At 38.3% G+C, this 20,630-nt stretch overlaps 1 protein-coding gene across 3 annotated transcripts in view; it reads right to left on the bottom strand.

Moving 5' to 3' along the window:
• SPINK5 (serine peptidase inhibitor, Kazal type 5) overlaps positions 1-20,630 on the bottom strand; it is an 81,213-nt gene that overhangs the window by 18,306 nt on the left and 42,277 nt on the right. For all 3 annotated transcript variants that reach the window (XM_010383366.2, XM_010383368.2, XM_030927914.1), the window contains exons 17-27: positions 18,573-18,700; positions 16,902-16,986; positions 13,949-14,076; positions 12,916-12,979; positions 11,038-11,165; positions 9,057-9,153; positions 5,959-6,086; positions 5,466-5,538; positions 4,408-4,535; positions 4,171-4,249; positions 669-796 (exon numbers count right to left, since the gene is read on the bottom strand). In XM_010383366.2, the coding sequence (XP_010381668.1) occupies positions 669-796; positions 4,171-4,249; positions 4,408-4,535; positions 5,466-5,538; positions 5,959-6,086; positions 9,057-9,153; positions 11,038-11,165; positions 12,916-12,979; positions 13,949-14,076; positions 16,902-16,986; positions 18,573-18,700 (1,166 nt within the window). The remainder of the gene's footprint in view (positions 1-668; positions 797-4,170; positions 4,250-4,407; positions 4,536-5,465; positions 5,539-5,958; positions 6,087-9,056; positions 9,154-11,037; positions 11,166-12,915; positions 12,980-13,948; positions 14,077-16,901; positions 16,987-18,572; positions 18,701-20,630) is intronic.

The raw sequence follows: 20,630 nt of genomic DNA, 5'->3' as shown, positions 1-20,630 counted from the left end.
GCTAAACATTAGCAAATCTAACACTATTTTCTTATATTTGAAAATAAAATTCTAAGAATACCTTTCTGTAAGCTAATCAGTTCTGATTGTTGGAATTTTCATGATAATATATTTGTGGCAATGCTATCAACTATCATAGATGCTGTTACTATACTCTTATCCAGAAAAATATGATCCTAAAAGGTCTTTATTTTTCCTTAATGTAACAGACTTATGACTCTCATCTAGAAAGTTTTTATAATTTTCATTTTTACTTTTCTAATTAAATTATAACTAAACTCATAGTTTTGATTGTTATTTACATAGGTATAATGCTTTGAAGTTCAGAAGCATTTTTAAAATGTCCTCGAATCTCCGCAAAACTGTATTGTGCAGTTATTTTTCCCTCAGGAGGAACTGAGGCTCTGCACAATGAACTGGCCTGTCCCAGGTTACGTAGCTGATAAGCTACCTCTTCCTACCCCAGAGGTTCTGGGTGTGATTATGCTTCTCAACATCAAAATAAAAAAATTATTGTGAAAGGGCTTTGGAAATTGTCTCTTCAAAAGAGAGGAGCTATTGTATCATTAATGTGTGATGCCAAGTGTCTTAGGTTTTAAAAGTAACAAGAACTAACTTCTGGCAAACAGGCACAACTATCAAATTGATTGATAAACCTTTTTACGTACAAGATGCTCTGACACATAGCACATTTATTGATGTGCATCTTGCCATATGGGCCTCGAACAGGGTTATTCTCTCTGGTGCAGATAAGCTTCCCATTTATCCGCATGCTTCGAAATTCACGACACAGATCCTACCAACAGTAGCAGAAAAAGATGTTACTGTCATGGTATAATCTTTAAAACCTGATAACGTGATTGACTGATTAGACATAAACTCATAACACAGGAAAAAAAGCAGAGAAAGTAAAATTTCAGAGAAGAAATATGTTTTAAAGGCACTTTATTCAATCTCTACGTAAGAAGTTTGAATCTGTTCATTGCATCTCTCTCAAATGATTGTCTTGCCCTAATGGAATTTCAGTACTGCCTAAAGCAGCCTATTCCTTTAAAAACTACATGTATGTGTGTGTGTGTGTGTGTCTGTGTATATATGCGTGTGTGTGTGTGTGTATATGCGTGTGTGTGTATATGCATGTGTGTGTGTACATATGTGTGTGTGTGTGTGTTTGTGTGTGTGTGTGTGTGTGTGTATATATATATATATATATGATCTTGCTCTGTTGTCCAGCCTGGAGTGCAGTGGTGCAATCATAGCTCATCACAGCCTCCAACTGCTGGGCTCAAGCAACACTCCCACCTCAGCCTCCTAAGTAGCTAGAACTATAGGCATGTGCCACGGTGCCTAGCTAATATTTTAAAATTTTTTGTAGAGACGGGAGTCTCTTTAAAAAGTTGCCTGGGCTGGTCTTAAACTCTTGGCTTCAAGTAATTGTCACACATTGGCCTCCTAAAGCACTGAGATTACAGGCATGAGCCCCCAGTGCCCTGCCCCATCTCATTTTAATACAATTTTCTATGAGGCGGAGCCCCAAACCTGTCTCCCCACGATTGCACTCAGTATTCCACACATAAAAAGTCTACTTCAAAAGCCCTGGAATGAACTAAAAGACACTCTTCTGCAAAACATAAAACATGTAAACTTTCAGCTTCATTTCTCAACAACAATTTACCAAGAACAAACAAACAAAAAAAAGCATTTTTATTGTGCAAAGTGCTTTGTTGTGTGGCTTAACAGATTTATTTTAGTGGTTGTAAAAATCTTATAAATAAATACTCATCATTCCCATTTTACAGATGAGAAAAATAAATCTCAGAGATACTAAATAAAGTCAGTGTTGAATTTGTGATCAGAAACCTGCTAACCACCAGGCTATACCTTTTTACTTATTTGCTTTTACAAGGCGGAGAATAAAACTCCTATCTGTGGATAAGGATATGGAGCTGCCTTTTGTGTTCATTGAAACATAATGATCGTAAAAAGAAGCCAATAGAACCGAGTCTACAGACAGGATCTGGAATGTATTAAAATCTTCAGAGAGCTACAGAAGTCACTGGAACTTCGTTTAAGCCCAAAGAGCCAAAGTGATGATATGGAAACATTACCTTAAAATATAACACAATAACCTAGATTGTACTTACCCTTCTTTCTTTAAATTGTGATGTCCGTAAACAAACAATTCCAGGCCTTACTTTTTATTGCAGCATTTAAAAAAATTCTCTGGAATTAAATACCTATCAACATATTAAATGTCTCACAACCACTATTTTCACAAATTACTGGAAGTATTTTCTTTTCCAGGTGCTCACAATACCACATACGTTTATAATAGCACTCCTCTGACTGTATTGCAACCCTGCAATTCAGTCTTTGGTTCTTCTATTCATGATTTATGTGTAGCTAACTTCTCTTAAGTTTTCCTGAATTCTAAAAAATTGGAAAAATATTACCCACTGCATAGATTTTGGGGGAGGTTTAAATATAATTATTGGTAAACCTTATTTAACTTTGCATGTGTAGATAAAACTGTAGTTCTCTATTTCACACACACACACACGCACACACACACACACACACACACAATCTCAATATTTTCTTTTTATTTATTTTTTTAAGACAAGTTCTCACTCTGTTGCCCAGGCTGGAGTGCGATAATGCTACCACAGCTCACTGCTGCCTTGAACTCCTGGGCTCAAGTGATCTGCTCACCTTAACCTCCCAGTAGCTAGAGTTGCAGGTTTGCACCATCATGCACGGCTATTTTTATTATTATTGTTATTATTATTATTTTGTAGAGACAGGGTCTCACTATGTTGCCCAGGCTGGTTTTGAACTCTTAGGCTCAAGAAATTCTCGTGCTCTGGTCTCCCAAAACACTGGAATTATAAGAGTGAGTTACCACACCCTGCCTCTGTATTTTCTTTGTTGTTGGTTTTTTTCACTCAATATTTTCTATATATACATATAGATAGCATTCTTCTGTTTGAAATTTTTAAAATAAGGATCATAAAATTAAAAATTTACCAAGATTTTAAATAGATGTCCTTTAAAGATCATGTGAAGTTGTGCCATAAAGTTCCCAAAATATTTTTAAATAATGATAATTACTATTAATGTTTCATTTTCTGTAGTCACTACAGGCTTAATGAAAAGTTGCCCTACTAATAGGAAAAATCTTCCTAGAGAAATTTTACCATTTTTCTGTTCTAACTGGAGTCCATCAGTGGATTAAAAGAAATTGTGCTGTGTAATATTCTATGTGTTGGTGTTGTAGTGTTGAATACTATTTATGAAGACCAAAACTGAACACTAGGTGGCAATGAAATGCCAGATCAAGAATTTATTATCTCAAACTCCAACTTTTTTTCTTTCTGTTTTTTTTTTTGTTTGTTTGTTTTTTGTTTTTTTTTTTGAGATGGAGTCTCGCTCTGTCGCCCAGGCTGCTGGAGTGCAATAGTGCGATCTCAGCTCACTGCAAGTTCTGCCTCCCGGGTTCATGCCATTCTGCTGCCTCATCCTCCCGAGTAGCTGGGACTACAGGCACCCGCCACCACACCTGGCTAATTTTTTGTATTTTTAGTAGAGACGGGGTTTCACCGTGTCAGCCAGGATGGTCTCAATCTCCTGACCTCGTGATCCGCCCGCCTCGGCTTCTCAAAGTGCTGGGATTACAGTCGTGAGCCACCGTTCCTGGCCTCAAACTCCAAACTTTTGATACTAATTTTCTTTGTAATTTTTGGCATCTGATTGTTTGATATTTATTTGTTTAAAAAATTCAGAAACAGCCAAGTGTGATGGCTCATGTAATCCCAGCACTTTGGGAGGCTGAGACCTGAGCTCCAGTGGATCGCTTGAACTCAGGAGTTCAAGACAAGCCTGAGCAACAGCAAGACCCTGTCTCAAAGGAAAGAAAAAATTCAAAAATGAAATTCACTGGCTAACTACAATAATCTAACAATTGTCACTGGTTCTACATTTGCATCAGAGTCACTCTTGGGGAATTGAAGAGCATGCTATTTATTTTCAAGATCTGGCCATGACTTCATTGTTAACCATTTTATTGCCAATGATTGGGACAGAGTCAGCATTTCATGAATATTTGTTGAATAAATTTACCATACAGTGAACTAACTGAATTCAGGTATTAGAGTGTCTAACATCTATTACCTCTTTGTCATTGCTCCTTTCTCCTGTATTGCTCCTGTTTTCATCCTCTTTCTTTTTTTTTTCAGCTGCTTCCCTTTCCCTGGGGGAAAAACAATGAACCATTTCAATCAAAGTGAACAAACACCTCATTCATTACTAGATCTGCTTCTAAGACAACTGTCATTTTCTCAAACTGGTAAGAAATGACTATTGTACTTTAAGATTCACAGTCAAAAGCTCATTTTGAAACATACTCACAGTTTTTCCTTACACATAGCACACTTATTGCCATGTGTCTTGCCATCTGGACCCCGGACAGGGTCACTTTCTCGAGTGCAGATAAGTTTTCCATTTTTCATTTGGTTTCTAAACTCATCACATGTATCCTGAAAAGATGGAAAGATTATATCGGAAGTGCTGTTTTTACATAATATCTGATTAGATTTGAGAATCAGAGGATTTCTTTCCAAGAGTCAGGCAGCCGTGTAACCTTGCTGTGGTAGGCAAAATAATGGCCGACAGAGAGGATATTCCACAATGTCCTCTGTGGAATCAGACTCTGTTTTAGACATATGTTCTAATTCCTGGAACCTCCAAATAGGTTGCTTTCCTGGCAAGGAGGAATTATGGCTGAATATGGAATTAAGATTGCTAATCAGCTGAATTTAAAATGGGGAAGTTACCCTGGATTATCCAAGTGGGGCCCAGGTAATCGCAAGGGTTCTTATTCATGAAAGAGAGAGGCAGAGGCAGGAGAGTCAGTATGAGAATGATACAACATGAGAAGGACTTGACTGGCCATCACTGGCTTGAGGGTGGCCACAAGCCAAGGAATACAAGTAGCTTCTAGAAGTTAGAAAAAGCAAAGAAACAGATCCTCACCTAGAGCTTCCACAAAGGAATGCAGCATTATCGACACCTTCATTTTAGCATGATCAGACCCATTTAAAACTTATGGAATCCAGAAATATAAGATAATAAATTTGTGTTATTTTAAGCAACTGCTTGTAGTAACTTATAATAGCAGCAAAATAATACAAAAACAAAAATAAATACCAGTATACTTGCAAAACCTCGTTTTCCCTATCTATAAAATAAGGTTAAAAGGCCATATTTGACCAGGCTGTTGAAATAATTAATAAACCATTATTTATAAAAGTACCTCATAAAGTGATAATCACTGATAACTTGGTAACTCCTGACCTTCTAAGGGCAAGCCCTAGCTTGATCATATTGGCACCTTCTTCTGTAGTTTTGATCGCCAACTGTTGACTCACAGAAAGAACATTCTTGCCAAAACCCAAGTAATAACTCACCTTCCCTGATTCTGATCCAGTCCCATTTGAGCTGGAGTGAGAATCATCATTTTTTCTCTCTGCTTCTCTTTCCCTGGAGGAGAAAAAAGTCAATATTCGTCTTGTTAACACATATTGACCCTGGATTATGCAGTAAGTGTGTCCCATGCAAATGACAAGAAGCCAACTTTCTTCAACTGTGCTGGTCAATGATTCCAAATGGCCATCACAAAGTCTTCCTAGAATTCTGGCGCAATAAAGAACAAGGGTCTACCATGATAGGACTTAGAGTTCACAGAATTGTAATCGAAAATACAATAGAAATCAGCCACTTGGTTAACTGCCCTTGCAAAGGTTCATTGTTCCTTAGAGAATGCAAGAGAAAAAATATAATATTTGGAAATTAGCAAAAAGAATAATTTGCATGGAAAAAGCCATCGCAAATGAGAAATAGCCATTCATTCAAGAGGAATGTGACTATGTTTTAGACATGCCTTTTGAGAGAAATACTTACAATTTTGCTTTACACATCGTACACTTATTGTTGTATGATTTGCCATCAGCATCACGTACAGGATCACTCTCCCGAGTACAGCTGAGTCTTCCATTCTTCATTTGTTCCCGAAACTCAGCACATTTATCCTGAAAACAGAGAAGAATGAAGTCCCCTTGGATTACTTAGTCTACTGTATTCTTAGTAAATGTTTTCAACAATCTGAGTAAGAGAAGTTCTTTCACCTCTCTTTATAAGAAACATAACACCGCCGGGTGTAGGGTCCAGCCCCACAGGGTCAGTGGGTTTTTCTCCCCTTGTGCGGAGATGAGAGATTGTAGGAATAAAGACACAAGACAAAGAGATAAAAGAAAAGACAGCTGGGCCTGGGGGACCACCACCACCAGACGCGGAGACCGGTAGTGGCCCTGAATGCCAGGCTGCGCTGATATTTATTGGATACAAGACAAAGGGAGAGGGTAAGGAGTGAGAGCCATCTCCAATGATAGGTAAAGTCACGTGGGTCATGTGTCCACTGGACAAGGGGCCCTTTCCCTGCCTGGCAGTCAAGGCAGAGAGAAAGAGAGGAGAGAGAGACAGCTTACGCCATTATTTCTGCATATCAGAAACTTTTTATTACTTTCACTAATTTGTTACTGTTATCTAAAAGGCAGAGCCTGGTGTACAGGATGGAACATGAAGGGGGACTAGAAGCATGACCACTGAAGCACAGCATCACAGGGAGATGGTTAAGCCTCCGGATAACTGTGGGTGGGCCTGACTGATGTCAGGCGGTCCACAAGATGGGAGGAGTAGAGTCTTCTCTGAACTCTGGGTAAAGGGAGACTCCCTTTCCTGGTCTGCTAAGTAGCAGGTGTTTTTCCTTGACACTGACGCTACCGCTAGACCAGGGTCTGCTTGGCAGCGGGCATCTTCCCAGATGCTGGCGTTCCACTAGACCAAGGAGCCCTCTGGTGGCCCTGCCCGGGCATAACAGAAGGCTCACACTCTTGTCTTCTGGTCACTTCTCACTATGTCCCCTCAGCTCCTATCTCTGTATGGCCTGGTTTTTCCTAAGTTATAATTGTAGAGCAAGGATTATTATAATATTGGAGTAAAGAGTAATTGCTACAAACTAATGATTAATGATACTCATACATAATCATATCTATTATCTATATCTAGTATAACTATTCTTATTTCATATATTTTATTATACTGGAACAGCTCGTGCCCTCAATCTCTTGCCTCGGCACCTGGGTGGCAGCAGCCGGGCGCAGTGGCTCATGCCTGTAATCTCAGCACTTTGGGAGGCCAACACGGGCGGATCATGAAGTCAGGAGTTCGGGACCGGCCTGGACAACATGGTGAAACCCATCTCTACTAAAAATACGAAAATTAGCTGGGCATGGTGGCGGGAGCCTGTAATTCCAGCTACTCAGGTGGCCGAGATAAGAGAATCATTTGAACCCAGAAGGCAGAAGTTGCAGTGAGCCAAGATTGCACCATTGCACTCCAGCCTGGGTGACAGGGCGAGACTCAGTCACAAAAAAAAAAAAAAAAAAAAAAAAAAAATCTAGGTCTGGTATCCACAGAGAAAAAGGGACCAAAATCACCCATGTTCTAATTACAAGAGATGAGTTATCATGGCTACTAATGTTGCTTTTAAGGATCTATACAAGGAAATTGTAAATATGACTGAATTTAACAGCATATATTAAATGTCAGCAAGCTACAGTTTCCCCTTGGTACACTTAGGGCACTGGTTCCAGGATCAAAATCCATGTATACTCAAGTCTGTCAGTTGGCCCTGTACAACTCACCTACACAAAAAGTTAGTCCTCCAGATATGCAGGTTTCACCTCCCACAAATCCTGTATTTTTTATCTAAGTTTGTTTGAAAACAATTACATACAAGTGAACCTGGGAAGTTCAAACCCACGTTGCTCAAGGGTCAATTGTGTAGCCCACAGGAAAAAGTCTTTCCTGCTGCCTGTTCTTACACATAAAGTTTTGCTGAAACACATCCTCACTCATTTATTCAGATACTATTTTTTGGCTTCTTTCCCACAACAATGGCAGAGTGAAATAGTTGCAGCAGACATTATATGACCCTCAATGCCCGCAATGCTGAAAGTATTTATCTGGCCTTGTACAGAAAAAAAATGTTCAGATCTCTAGTGCAGATAGAAGAGAGAGAAAAATGCTGGAGGAAAACCCAAAGTTACACAAAATGTCAAGGAAGGTAGGTTTCACCAAGTTATGAACAAGACAGACAAAATGTTTATCAGACAAGTCTAATCAACAGGGCTATTCCTGAAGAGAACTCAGCCTCCTAAAGCAAAAAAGATGGAAAAAAACAGAACAGCCAGAGTTTATCAAAGGTAAATATTGGGCCTTTGTCAGATCTGGAAGTGAAGACATGGTTTTGATATTCCAAGGTTGTAAAAAGATAAATAAGGTGACTGCAATTTTATGAAACTGTGTTCAGTGACCCAAGGAGTGACCTTCTGTGCAACATTGCCATGCTGACACTTCAAAATGCCTCAAGAAACAAGCTAAACTTTTGCCTAAATTATTTTCTGTTATCCCTGGAAGAGTACTGCTAAATCAGGGAAAGTAGAATTCAGTGAGACGAAGTAATTTACTCAATGTCTCACACGTCCAGGTAGTAGGGGCAGGATCGTTCCCCGATCTGACTCCAAAGCCTGTGCTCTTTTGTCCTGTCCTGCTGCCTTGGATCAACAGAAAAGACACCTCAGAAAAGTGGCTCTGTCCAAGGCAAGAAAGAATAATGAAAGAAAATGAAGAGCATGTGATGCTGATGAGAACAACTATTGATATGAGGTCTAGATTACCATACAGAGGGCTCAGGAGACTGGGATAAGGTCATTATATATTGTTAATTATTTCAAGGTGTAAAGAAGTCAAAATGAACCCCAGAGCAGTGAAAATGTGCTGATATCTTACCTGCAAACTTCAGGAGAAAATTATCTGTTCTCCCAAGGACTCAGCACTGTATAAAACTGCCTTTACCATAGACTATATATGTTGTGTCATAGTCCTATTGTCAAGGAGTAGAGCCCGCCCCAGTTATTGAAATTAGAGGTGGCTCTCACCTGAGTGTTTCCTCCTCCACCACCACTGGAACCATGTCCTGCAGCATTTCTCTGATCTTCCTTTTCTTTCCTCTTTCTTTCCTCATCTTCTTTCTGGCTGGAAATTAGAAAGTGGGAGGTAGGGAATAATAGATTACAGACAATGGTGTGCATTTCTTTGAGTTTCTCATTATATGAACAAATCACATATGTATAGAATTATCGAGCATTGAGTTAACATCTACTCTGCTGCAGTCCTTCTCTGAAAATAAAAATATAAATTATATGGAGTCCTTTGCCAGGAAGGGGTCTCATTAAAATAAAAGAACACCACATATATATCACCACAAACAAGACAAGATGAGTAAAGCTGGATGTGGTGGCTCACACCTGTAATCTCAGCACTTTGGAAGCCTGAGGTGGGTGGATCCTTGAGGTCAGGAGTTCAAGACCAATCTGGCCAACATGGCGAAACCCCGTCTCTACTAAAAATACAAGAATTAGCCAGGTGTGGTGGCGTATGCCCGTAACCCCAGCTACTCGGGAGGCTGGGGCAGGAGAATCGCTTGAACCTGGGAGGCGGAAGTTGCAGTGAGCCGAGATTGCATCCCTGTACTTCAGTGTGGATGACAGAGTGAGGCTCCACATCAAAAAAAAAAAAAAAAAAAAAAAAAGACAAGATGAACAATTAACTAACATTTCATAAATGTTCACTAGGGATCTCCAGCTGTGTTTATCATAAATACCTAATGATCAAGAGGCCCCAAAATCATTATCTTCTCTACCAAATGTATTCTTTCTCCTGAATTTTCTACCTTTCACAAAAAACCAACACAAAACAGTGGAATCATCTGTAATTGCTCACTGTCCTCCAGCTTGCATAGCTGTTGCCACATGACATTGACTTCACCTTCCCAGCATCCCCCACCTTGATCCACTTGCCTTCTAGCCTACATCCTTGCTCTGCATAGCTGCCTCTTCCTAGGTTATTTATTGCAGCTCCTCCCCGCTACATAAGTAGCAATTCTTAAGTTTAGTACTTTCTTTCTTTTGTTCTCCTGTTTACTACTGATAAATGAATCTTCCTAAAGGAACAATATTTATGCCACTTACTGTCCTATCTGAACAATTTTTGCAGTTTCCCATTACATACAGAATTGACCTCAAAATCTGTGGTGTGCATTTAAGGTTGATAAAGTTGGTAAGTTCTGACTAAACTCAATGACTTGCTTTTTTCCTAATTTTAGATCCTTACTCTTGCTTTTCCCCTCTTCTCCTCTCATTACTTTCTGTCATGTCCACATTTTATCTAAATTATAAGGTCCAGTTCTATCCCACCATAAAACTTTCTATTAACTGTCCCTTTCTTGAAGTACCATAATATACCACAGACAAATTTTTCATTCAACAGTTCCTCCTTTGTATTATATTACCTTATGTCCAACACTAATCTCAGTGGACTACATGATTTCTGAGAAGATTATCTATTTCATTCACCTTTGTATAATCATTATACACATTGTACATTGTAGATGTTTGGTAAATGCTATTGAATGACTTAAATATTCTAGGTGTACTTCCAAACTTTGTGTAAAGACCTACTTTTCATTTTCTGAAAATGTGTTATTTTCAACAATGTAGGTGAGGACTTTGACATTAAAATCTGTATGTTTTCTTTCCAACGTGAATTGCGAGATAATCCAGAGAAAGGATCCACTTGATAGCAAATAGCTTGAGAATTTTATCCAGAAAGTGTGATCTACTGGTAGAGTCTACCCCAGAACTAACAGAGAATGTAATAACTTAATTGTATATATTTTTTTATCTCTAGAACTGTGAATCTTGGCCGTTGTAAAGAAAAGATTTCTTCAAATGCTTTATAGATAACCTTCTGTTTCTATTACATGTAAGGAAAGGACAAACACCAATACATATTATTTGCCTGGCTCATTGCTTCCCCAATTCCACCATCCCACAGTAGCGGGTTGCTTTGCGCACTCACAAGACTGCCTTACACATGGCACACTTGTTGCCATGGGTCTTGCCATCTGGGCCACGCACAGGATCATTTTCTCTTGTGCAGAAAAGTTTTCCATTTTGTAAAAGACTCCGAAATTCATCGCATGTCTCCTAAAAGGAAACGAAAAGGAGAAAACTTGAGTATCTTCTTGGAAATTAGTTTATTGGGTTGCTACTAAGTGCTTTATGAAAAAAAAAAAAAAAAAAAAAAGAGAGAGAGAGAAAATGACCTGAGAATTTTTTTTCTGGCAATTATAGTGTTCAATTTCTATTAAGCACACAGGACTTAAGAAGAAGGCTCTATTTCTTTTTCCATGATAGCCCCCAAATCCAGACTAAACCTGCAACCATACACAAGACTCTCCATAAACTTAGTTCTCTGATGACTGGGCACACTCCTTGTTTAGGGTTACGTGAGGAATTGAGACAGAGTAAGCAATCACTTAAGATCAAAGAGTTAATTACAAATGGCAGTTGCAATTGATTTTGTATTTTATTCTGAATTCTTTAGCTTAAATTGAAATTCAAAGAAAATGAAAGAGGGAATTTTTCTCCTAGCTCTGCTTAAAAGTTCATTGCCAGATCCCCTAATTAATCATATTTAGCAAAAGAAAAATAATATGAGAGGAGAGTTTGTCTGTAATAGTAATGTGAAATCTGAAATTATCTCATGCTGAAGAATTTTCTCTTATAGATGTTGAAGAGTGAATCTGTTTTTCATGTGAACTGCTATTATTTTTAAATTTAGAATTACAACTGCGCAATACAACTGTAAACAAGCCAAACATACAGAATTCCAGGGCAATACTTCTTTAGAGGTGGTATTTATTATCGATAGTCTTTGATGGGGGTAGGGAAATGACCACAACTTGGAATAAACTACTTGGAGCCAGCCTTTTTGAGTCCGAGAAAATATTATTTGGGGATGCTACTTTTTAATATTTTTCCCAAATGTCGGCACGAAAATATAACCACAAGTAAAACAAGGAACACATGTGTTGACCAAATGTGATCATCCAAAAACACACTGTGTGCTAGAAAGAAGGCTGGTTTTGGTATCAGGAAGTCTAGGATTGAATTCTATTGTTTCCAGAACTTTGAAGTATGAAGCTATTGATACTGATACTCATACTCCCACTAACTTTATAAGCAAGTTATTCATTTTCTCTGAATTTTTTTTTTCTTTTTTTTTTTTTTTGAGATGGAGTCTTGTTCTGTCGCCCAGGCTGGAGCGTAGTGGCACGATCTTGGCTCACTGCAAGCTCCGCCTCCCAGGTTCACGCCATTCTCCTCCCTCAGCCTCCCAAGTAGCTGGGACTACAGGCGCCCAGCACCACTCCTGGCTAATTTTTTCTGTTTTTAGTAGAGACGGGGTTTCACCATATCAGCCAGGATGGTCTCGATCTCCTGATCTCGTGATCCACCCACCTCTGCCTCCCAAAGTGCTGGGATTACAGGCCGAGCCAGCGTGCCCAGCCTCTGAATTTTAAATATTAATATTAATATATGGGAACGGAATAAATCAGGGGTTTACAAACTGTGACCTGTGATCTACATCTGGCCAGCCATTTGTTTTTATAAATAAAAATGTACTGGAGTCAGTCATGCCCATATGTTTGTATACAGTTTAGGGCTGTCTTAGAGTCACAACAGCAAGTTGAGTAGTTGTGACAGAGACTATATGGCCACAAAAACGGAAATATCTGCTATCTGTTCCGTTAAGAAAGAGTTTCTCAACCCCTGGACTAAAGGTACCTCTAGTTCCCTCACAACTGGGGTTTCAGTAATTCCATAGTTATTTTTACAGAGATACTGCCAAACCTCATACTTTCATTGCAGTGTAAACATTCAGGATCACTACCTTTTCAGCTTCTCTTTTGACTTTTGCTCTGGGTTCAGCTCCTTTTTCTTTTGCTTCTTGCTGGCTATAAGAAAAGGGAGGACAAAACAGTTACTCCTAGCACCCAGTACATACTATCCTAAAGGAGAAATGTCTCTACATAAAAATGGTCCATTACTTCTATACCTCCACCAACTTAGCTTTGGAGTAGAAAGGTAAATACACACCCCTCTACATCATTGTTCTTGTTCTTTTGTTTGTTTGCTTTTTGTTTTTTTTTGAGATGGAGTCTCGCTCTGTTGCCAGGCTGGCATGCAGTGGCACGATCTTGGCTCACTGAAACCTCCTTCTCCCGGGTTCAAGCAATTCTCCTGCCTTAGCCTCCCGAGCAGCTGGGGCTACAGGCACATGCCACCACGCACAGCTAATTTTTAAATTTTTAGTAGAGATGGGGTTTCACAATGTTGGCCAGGATGGTCTTGATCTCTTGACCTTGTGATCTGCCCACCTCAGCCTCCCAAAGTGCTGGGATTTCGGGCATGATCCACCGCGCCCAGCTGTTCTTGTTCTTATTGTTGTTTAAAGAATAAGACACACATGCCATAGCAAACCAGCACATACATTTTTATGACTATATCTCTTTTGAAAAATAAAGATGTTGTTCTTCTCCCCAGAAAGCATCTAAGATATCATTAGACATTAACTCATTTTCAATTTATTAGCACCTAATGATTACACCTTTGGATTATTTGATAGTGACCTATGCCTGCAGAGAACAGAAGTCCTAGTCCTTTTATGCCATTAACTCCTGGGTAATTTTGCTCTTAGCACATGGTCCTTTCGTGATGGTGATTCAAGTACCTCTCAGACTATTGAAGAACACCAGAAGTCAATGGGCTGAATGTATGGCTTTACAATAGTAAATTTCCAACCCAATGCAAAGATAGCCTTCATTATCTACCTCCTGGAGAAAACTTCCAATGTCACCCCTCTTGCCCACCCAATGCTGATCTTCTCCTACACTCAGTAGCAGCAGTGGCTGCCTCTCACTCACAAGAAGGCTTCACACATGGAACAGGTGTTGCCATGGATTTTCCCATCTAGACCCTCAATAGGATCATTCTCTCTGGTACAGGGGAGTCGTCCATTCCTCACATAATGACGGTATTCACTGCACAGCTCCTGCCAAATGAAGGAGATTTTAAGAATCCAATAACTAAACACTAGAAATCTTCCTCCACGTTACCCCTTTAAAAACTAAAACATAATGATTGCATGGAAAAGGTGATGTTGAAGGTTAATATTAGCCAAAATGCTTTTCAGGGACCTAGGTCACACATTATTTGGAACATAGATTGCTGTTATTTATCTCTTAGAAAACCTTCAGGTCAAATATTATTCTGCACTAGGTACTGTGAAAGATACAGAGAAGAATAATGTATGGCCTCTTAAATTGGTAAAGGAATTTGTAGTATGCAGAATAATACCCTTCCACCAAATACGTCTAAGTCTTAATACCTGAGACCTGAGAATATGCTACCTTACATAGCAAAAAGGACTTTGCAGATATAATTAGGTAAATAACCTTGAAATTAAGAGATTATCCTGTATTGCCATAATGGGCTCAATGTAAGGCTCAATCACAAGGATCAGTCCTTAAAACTGCAAGAGTGAGACGGAAGACAGAGTGAGAGGGAGATATAACCACAGAAGAACAGTCAGAGAGATATAACATTGCTGGTTTTGTAGATAGAGAAGGGGGTCCAAGAACCAGGGAACATGGGCGGGCTCTAGATCTGGAGAAAGAGAGATGGATTTTCCCCTGCAGACTCCAGAAAAGGAATATAGCTCTGCCAACCCTTTGATTTTAGCCAAGTGAGATCCTTTTTAATCTTCTAACCTACGAAATAAGATAAGAAGTTTATGCTGTTGTTGTTTTCATTGTTTTTTATTTTATATTGTTTTCTTTTATTTTACTTTAAGTTCTGGGATACATGTTCAGAACATGCAGGTTTGTTACATAGGTATACATGTGCCATGGTTGTTTGCTGCACCTATGAACCTGTCATCTAGGTTTTTAGCCCCTCGTGCATTAGGTATTTATCCTAACGCTTTCCTTCCCCTTTCCCCCAGCCCCTCCCTGTGTCCGTGTACTCTCATAAGTGGGAGTTGAACAAAGAGAAGTTTATGTTGTTTTAAGCCACTCAAGTGTGCTAATTTGTTATAGCAACCATAGAAAACTAATACAGAGTTTTTAATTTCTTTGAAGAAAACACATAGAGGCAACTATAAGTTACAATAAAATGAATGATACAACTAAAATATTTTTTAAATTGTTGACATATCAAGTGATAGAGTTATTAAGTATATTGCACAAATGGGAAAATCTTTAGGGAGCAGTTAACACACAATCTGAGCCATGAAAAGTGACCAGAATTTTGGTAGACAAGAGGGATATTCTGACTGTGAGTAATGGAATATAGAAAGTAAAGTTCATTGTATGTTGAAGAATTGGTGAACTGTCCAATGTGGAACACCCCACTGGACAATGAGATTAGACCAATAATGACATTAACAGCACTAAATATAATATTACAGAGTGACTACTTAAGATATGTGTGACACTGTGCTGTTATACATTAATAAGTTTCTTGGGCCCTCATAAAAATAATATACATAATAATAATGTCCTTATCTTATAAGTGAGAAAGCTAATATACAAAGATGTTAACTGTAGGACCTTACTGGTAGGGAAATGAAGCAAGGATTTGAACCCTTGCAGTCTGAGCCTAGAGCCCAGTTTTCTAACCACATTGTTTTTGTGACCACATGATGGAAAGTCATGAATCAATGCTTGGGATGTCCAAGAAACCAAAAGGTGGCCAGTATAACTGGCACATGGAGAACAATGTAGAATAATAGGAAATGTGACCTGTGAAAAGTGGCAGGGATCAGACCGTGTATGACACTTCCAGACACTACAAGGACCTTGATTTTTACTTTGAGTGAGATGAGAAGTCACTGGGTAGTATGACCTGCCTTATGGTTTTAAATAATTACTTTGGCTTAAGAGTTGAGAGTAGATTGTAGAGAGCAAAGGTAAGGGAAGTAGAAATGAGATCTTCTAAATCACACAAAGACAAAAATGGATCATGAGGACCTGAGGCATAGTCTGCAGGAATAATACAAATGGCAGAAGCATGTAAAATCTAATGTGCATCAGAGGGGCTTAAAGCCAGAACTTGTGGTTCAATTCTTAGTTCTCAAGTTACTAACTACATATAACTATAATTATATATGATATTATTTGTATCATATAATGTTTATGTTAATACACAGTAAATAATATATTAGTATATAATTACAGCATATGTAATTAATTAAATATATTTCTTAACTTCTTATGTCAGTTTCCAAGTCCTCTTCTATAAAATACAGATAATAATATGTATCTTCAATGGCTACGACAAATATCAGTCATAAAACTTTATGCCATGATGCATACAGTAGCAATGAATGTACAATTATCATTGTTATCACCATCATGTGAGATGTTAAAGAATGCAAACTCAAGACTCAGAGATACGTTTATCTCCTCAAAATCTCACAGAGAATTAAGTGGGATTAAAAACCTAGTTGTTGCTGTTTTTAAGGTAAACACCCATATTCCAAAATGTACTTGAGAAAAATCTGAACATCTGTCTCTATTAATTTGCATTCAGACAGTAAGATAACAATCTATACGTACTTCTTTCTTAGGTAATATAATTGACACAATCAGGGGAGAAAATGGTGATTGATTTCTTTACTGCGTGAGCAATTAATAGATTTAGTGTGAATAAATTGAATAAGGAAAGGGGAGTACTCTTGTATATGGGGATCCAAACACATTTTTCCAGTTTGCAAAGTCACTAAGAATACTGGAATGACGGGGAGAGAGTAGGAGCCCTGCCTAGGGAGAGTGATCACTAAATATTTATGTGACTCTGATGATCTCAAACAACTACCTGTACTGCTTCTTTCTTAACTTTTTCAGCCTCAACTTTCCCTTTTTCTTCTTTATTATTTTTCTTCTCTTCTTCTTCAAGTTTGCTGTAATAGAAAAAGAAGATATAGACTGAATATGATTCCTTACTCTTTTTGGTAGTACATTTTTAAAAGGAATGAGGATCTTCCAAACCAATAGTCAGATTCAGTCTTCAATACAAATTTATCTAGTCTAAGAGGTGCTTTTGCTTTGACCAATAGTACAGACAAATTTAGTTGTTTACATTCCCCCTCTAAAGAGGAATAATTATAAAGCAAGCATGCACCTTTATCAGTCTGTGGTCCTCAGGCGATCTTATTTCTCATAGGTTGCTAATTTTAATTAACATTCTGAATAAAGCTACAATTGTCTTGATTTTATTTCACTTGTTAAACTTTTCCTCTCCAAGTAACTACCATATCAGTGATAAAAGCACAGGGTGATGCTAAGTCAGATGACGGGCTTATAAACCATGTTTTACGCTAAACTAAAAATTTTAAATATTATTTCAATGGAGCTAATATTGAAGTTGAAATTCAAGGTTTGGATTGCAGTAGTGATTCAAATCCAGTTAGATTCAGCTGCTAATCTTTGGGGGTCAAACACAAGCCTAATATTCTGGTATTCTTGCCATTTTCTACTGACATATAGCATGTTAATGCTGGAAAATCCTTACCATTTACTACATTCAGTCATTACCACAACACCAGCAAATTGAACGGGTGAGAGAAAAACCCTGGCTTCTTGAATTTCAGGCCACTTTTCTTCTAGTGCTCTACTCTGTCAACCTCTCCTTTTAGGGAATTGTGTGCATCAACTTCAGGTTGGATCAAGACATGTGAAAGTTAGGAGGCATTAACTTTGCACCTCAACAGGTATTATTTAAATAAGTCTTTGTCTCAGCATTTATTTTAGGATTAAGTTCAGGAGCAGATTAAGAGCTTAAAAAGGAAGAGAATTAGAAGTGATAATAATTAACTTCTATATTGTCCCACAGTATGGAGCTGTGGTCACAGGCTTACCTACACCACTCAGCAAAACAAAGGCCTTAGAAGACCCTGAACCTGGCATAACAGGGAGACGTTTTAGTAAACATTTGGGGTATGAACCCGTTTCCTAAAGGTTTTACTCCACACTGAGCCACTTATGAATGTATGCATTATACAGTAATGTCCTTGAAAGGATAAATAATAATCCTCCCTATTCCATTTCTTGTTCAGGCTATTTTAATAGTCTTTATGTACTGATCCCACAGACTTCCATCCAGCTGGCTTTTCCTGAGCTCCTATCTGAATAGACTAACAAATCATAAAATGTCAGGAGTGGGAAGGACATCAAAAAGATCACCCAATCCAAATCATGAAACTTCTGCTCTCTCTTTTTTACAAATGAAGTTTATCAAGTGTTTTTTAAAAAAAAAGCATTAAATTGAGGCTTTTCCCTTGACTTCATTAGAAAATAGAAGGATAATTGAATAAAGAATAGTATTGTCACTTTATGATTTAATATTACTTAATGTCTCAGCCATCTGCTTTTAAACCTTTCTAACATATAACCCATGGTCTATACTCTGCACATGCATGAAGGATCTGAGACTCAGGGGCGATCATGGGTGAAGAAATTCAGTGGGAGAGATGGGGTGGACACTCACAACACGCTGGCACACATGGCACACTTGTTTCCATGCATTTCGCCAGCTGGGTCACGGACAGGATTATACTCCCTGGTGCATATAAGCGTTCCATTCCTCACTTGGTCCCGAAATTCACTACAGATTTCCTGGGAAATGAAGAAAATATTTTCTCAGAATAGTTTTTTATCCTTCCTGCATCTTTTCCTATTATGAGGAATACGTAATGTAGAGTAAAAAGTAAAAAGAAAAGTGATAACATGTACTCGTAAATCAGTAAGTATTTACAAAGCTTCGGTCGTCAACTCAGAATTGTCCCGGCACTATAGCAAATCTGAAAATATTTATCATCAAAAACATACATGTGTGTGTTGTGTTGCATACCATGGTCTATAAAAGCTAGGAAAGATCAGAGGTGGGAAGATTCCATAGGCAGGCTTAAATGAGAAGCCTTGAAGGAAATGAAAATATTGCTCACTTGTGGTTTGTCTTTAGGGGTCTGAGAAAGGAAAAAAAAAAACTTGCTTAATCTAAGCAATACATATATATTTTGTCCAGGTATGGTGGCTCACACCTGTAATTTCAACACTTTAGGAGGTCACCACAGGAGTGCTTGAGCCCAAGAGTTCAAGACAAGCCTGGACATAACAGCAAAACTCTGTCTACAGAAAAATTCAAAATAAAAAAAAATAAAATAAAATAAATTGCCAGGCATGGTGGTGCGTGCCTGTAGTCCCTGCTATTCATGAGGCTTAGGTGGAAGGATCACTTGAGCCCAGGAGTTCGAAGTTGTAGTGAGCTTTGATTGCACCACTGCACTACAGCCTGGGCAACAAAGTAAGACCTGATTCAAAAATAAATAAATAAATTTAAAAAGACGTATCTTTATAAATAGAGAAGAGAATAAGTTTGATCCCTGGAGAAACTGACATATTTCTGGGAGTAAATTGATTTTAAAAAATTAAAAACTAGGAATGGGAGATGTGGATTTGAAGCAAGGGGGTAAAAATAGGAGTGGAGAGAAGGGTGAATATGTTATCACTGGAAATATCTAAGAGGATTTGGCAGCTGATCAAACATAATGGATGAAAACAAATTTTCAATTCTAAATGATCAATGAAAAGATAGTTTCCCCTAGCAGAAACACTTAATTAAAAAAAAAAATGAGTCAGTAAGAAGGTAAATTTTAAACTCTGTCAACTTTTCCCCAAGTAATGATGAGGTGTGTACTGTTGTGCCTATTGTTAAGAAACAGGCCGGGTGTGGTGGCTCACACCTGTAATCCCAACACTTTGGGAGGCCAAGGTGAGTGAATCGCTTGAGGTCAGGAGTTTCACACTAGCCTGGTCAACATGGTGAAACCCCGTTTCTACTAACAATACAAAAAATATTAGCTGGGCGTTGTGGCACGAGACTGTAACCCCAGCTACTAGAGAGGCTGAGGCAGGAGAATCTCTTGAACCCGGGAGGTGGAGGTTGCAGTGAGCCTAGATCTGCACCACTGCACTCTAGCCTGAGCAACACAACGAGACTCTATCTCGACGAAAGAAAGAAAGAAAGAAAGAAAGAAAGAAAGAAAGAAAGAAAGAAAGAAAGAAAGAAAGAAAGAAAGAAGGAAGGAAGGAAGGAAGGAAGGAAGGAAGGAAGGAAGGAAGGAAGGAAGGAAGGAAGGAAGGAAGGAAGGAAGGAAGGAAGGAAGGAAGGAAGGAAGGAAAGAAAGAAAGAAAGAAAGAAAGAAAGAAAGAAAGAAAGAAAGAAAGAAAGAAAGAGAGAATAAAGAAAGATAAATCTTGTATGTAGCTATTACATGAGAATAATTCAACATTTCCACACAGATAAATTTGGCTGTGCTATGCATAAAATTATAAAAGCATGGAGAGTGGACTAAAAATAACTGGAAAGTCAGAGGCCCTACTTAATGAACTTAATTGGGTGCAAGAAAACTACTATTTGCTCCATAGCTCGGTGGTGAAAAAGCTCAAATATGATAATATATGTGCTTTTGTTTTGTAAATTAGAATGATTGAGATCTTATACTCTCTATTTCAAATAACAGAGATATGAATAATGTAAATTGAA

This window comes from Rhinopithecus roxellana, chromosome 3, assembly GCF_007565055.1.
Source record: "Rhinopithecus roxellana isolate Shanxi Qingling chromosome 3, ASM756505v1, whole genome shotgun sequence".
NCBI classification, from domain to species: Eukaryota; Metazoa; Chordata; class Mammalia; order Primates; family Cercopithecidae; genus Rhinopithecus; species Rhinopithecus roxellana.
This window is presented reverse-complemented; position numbering and strand designations above follow the sequence as displayed.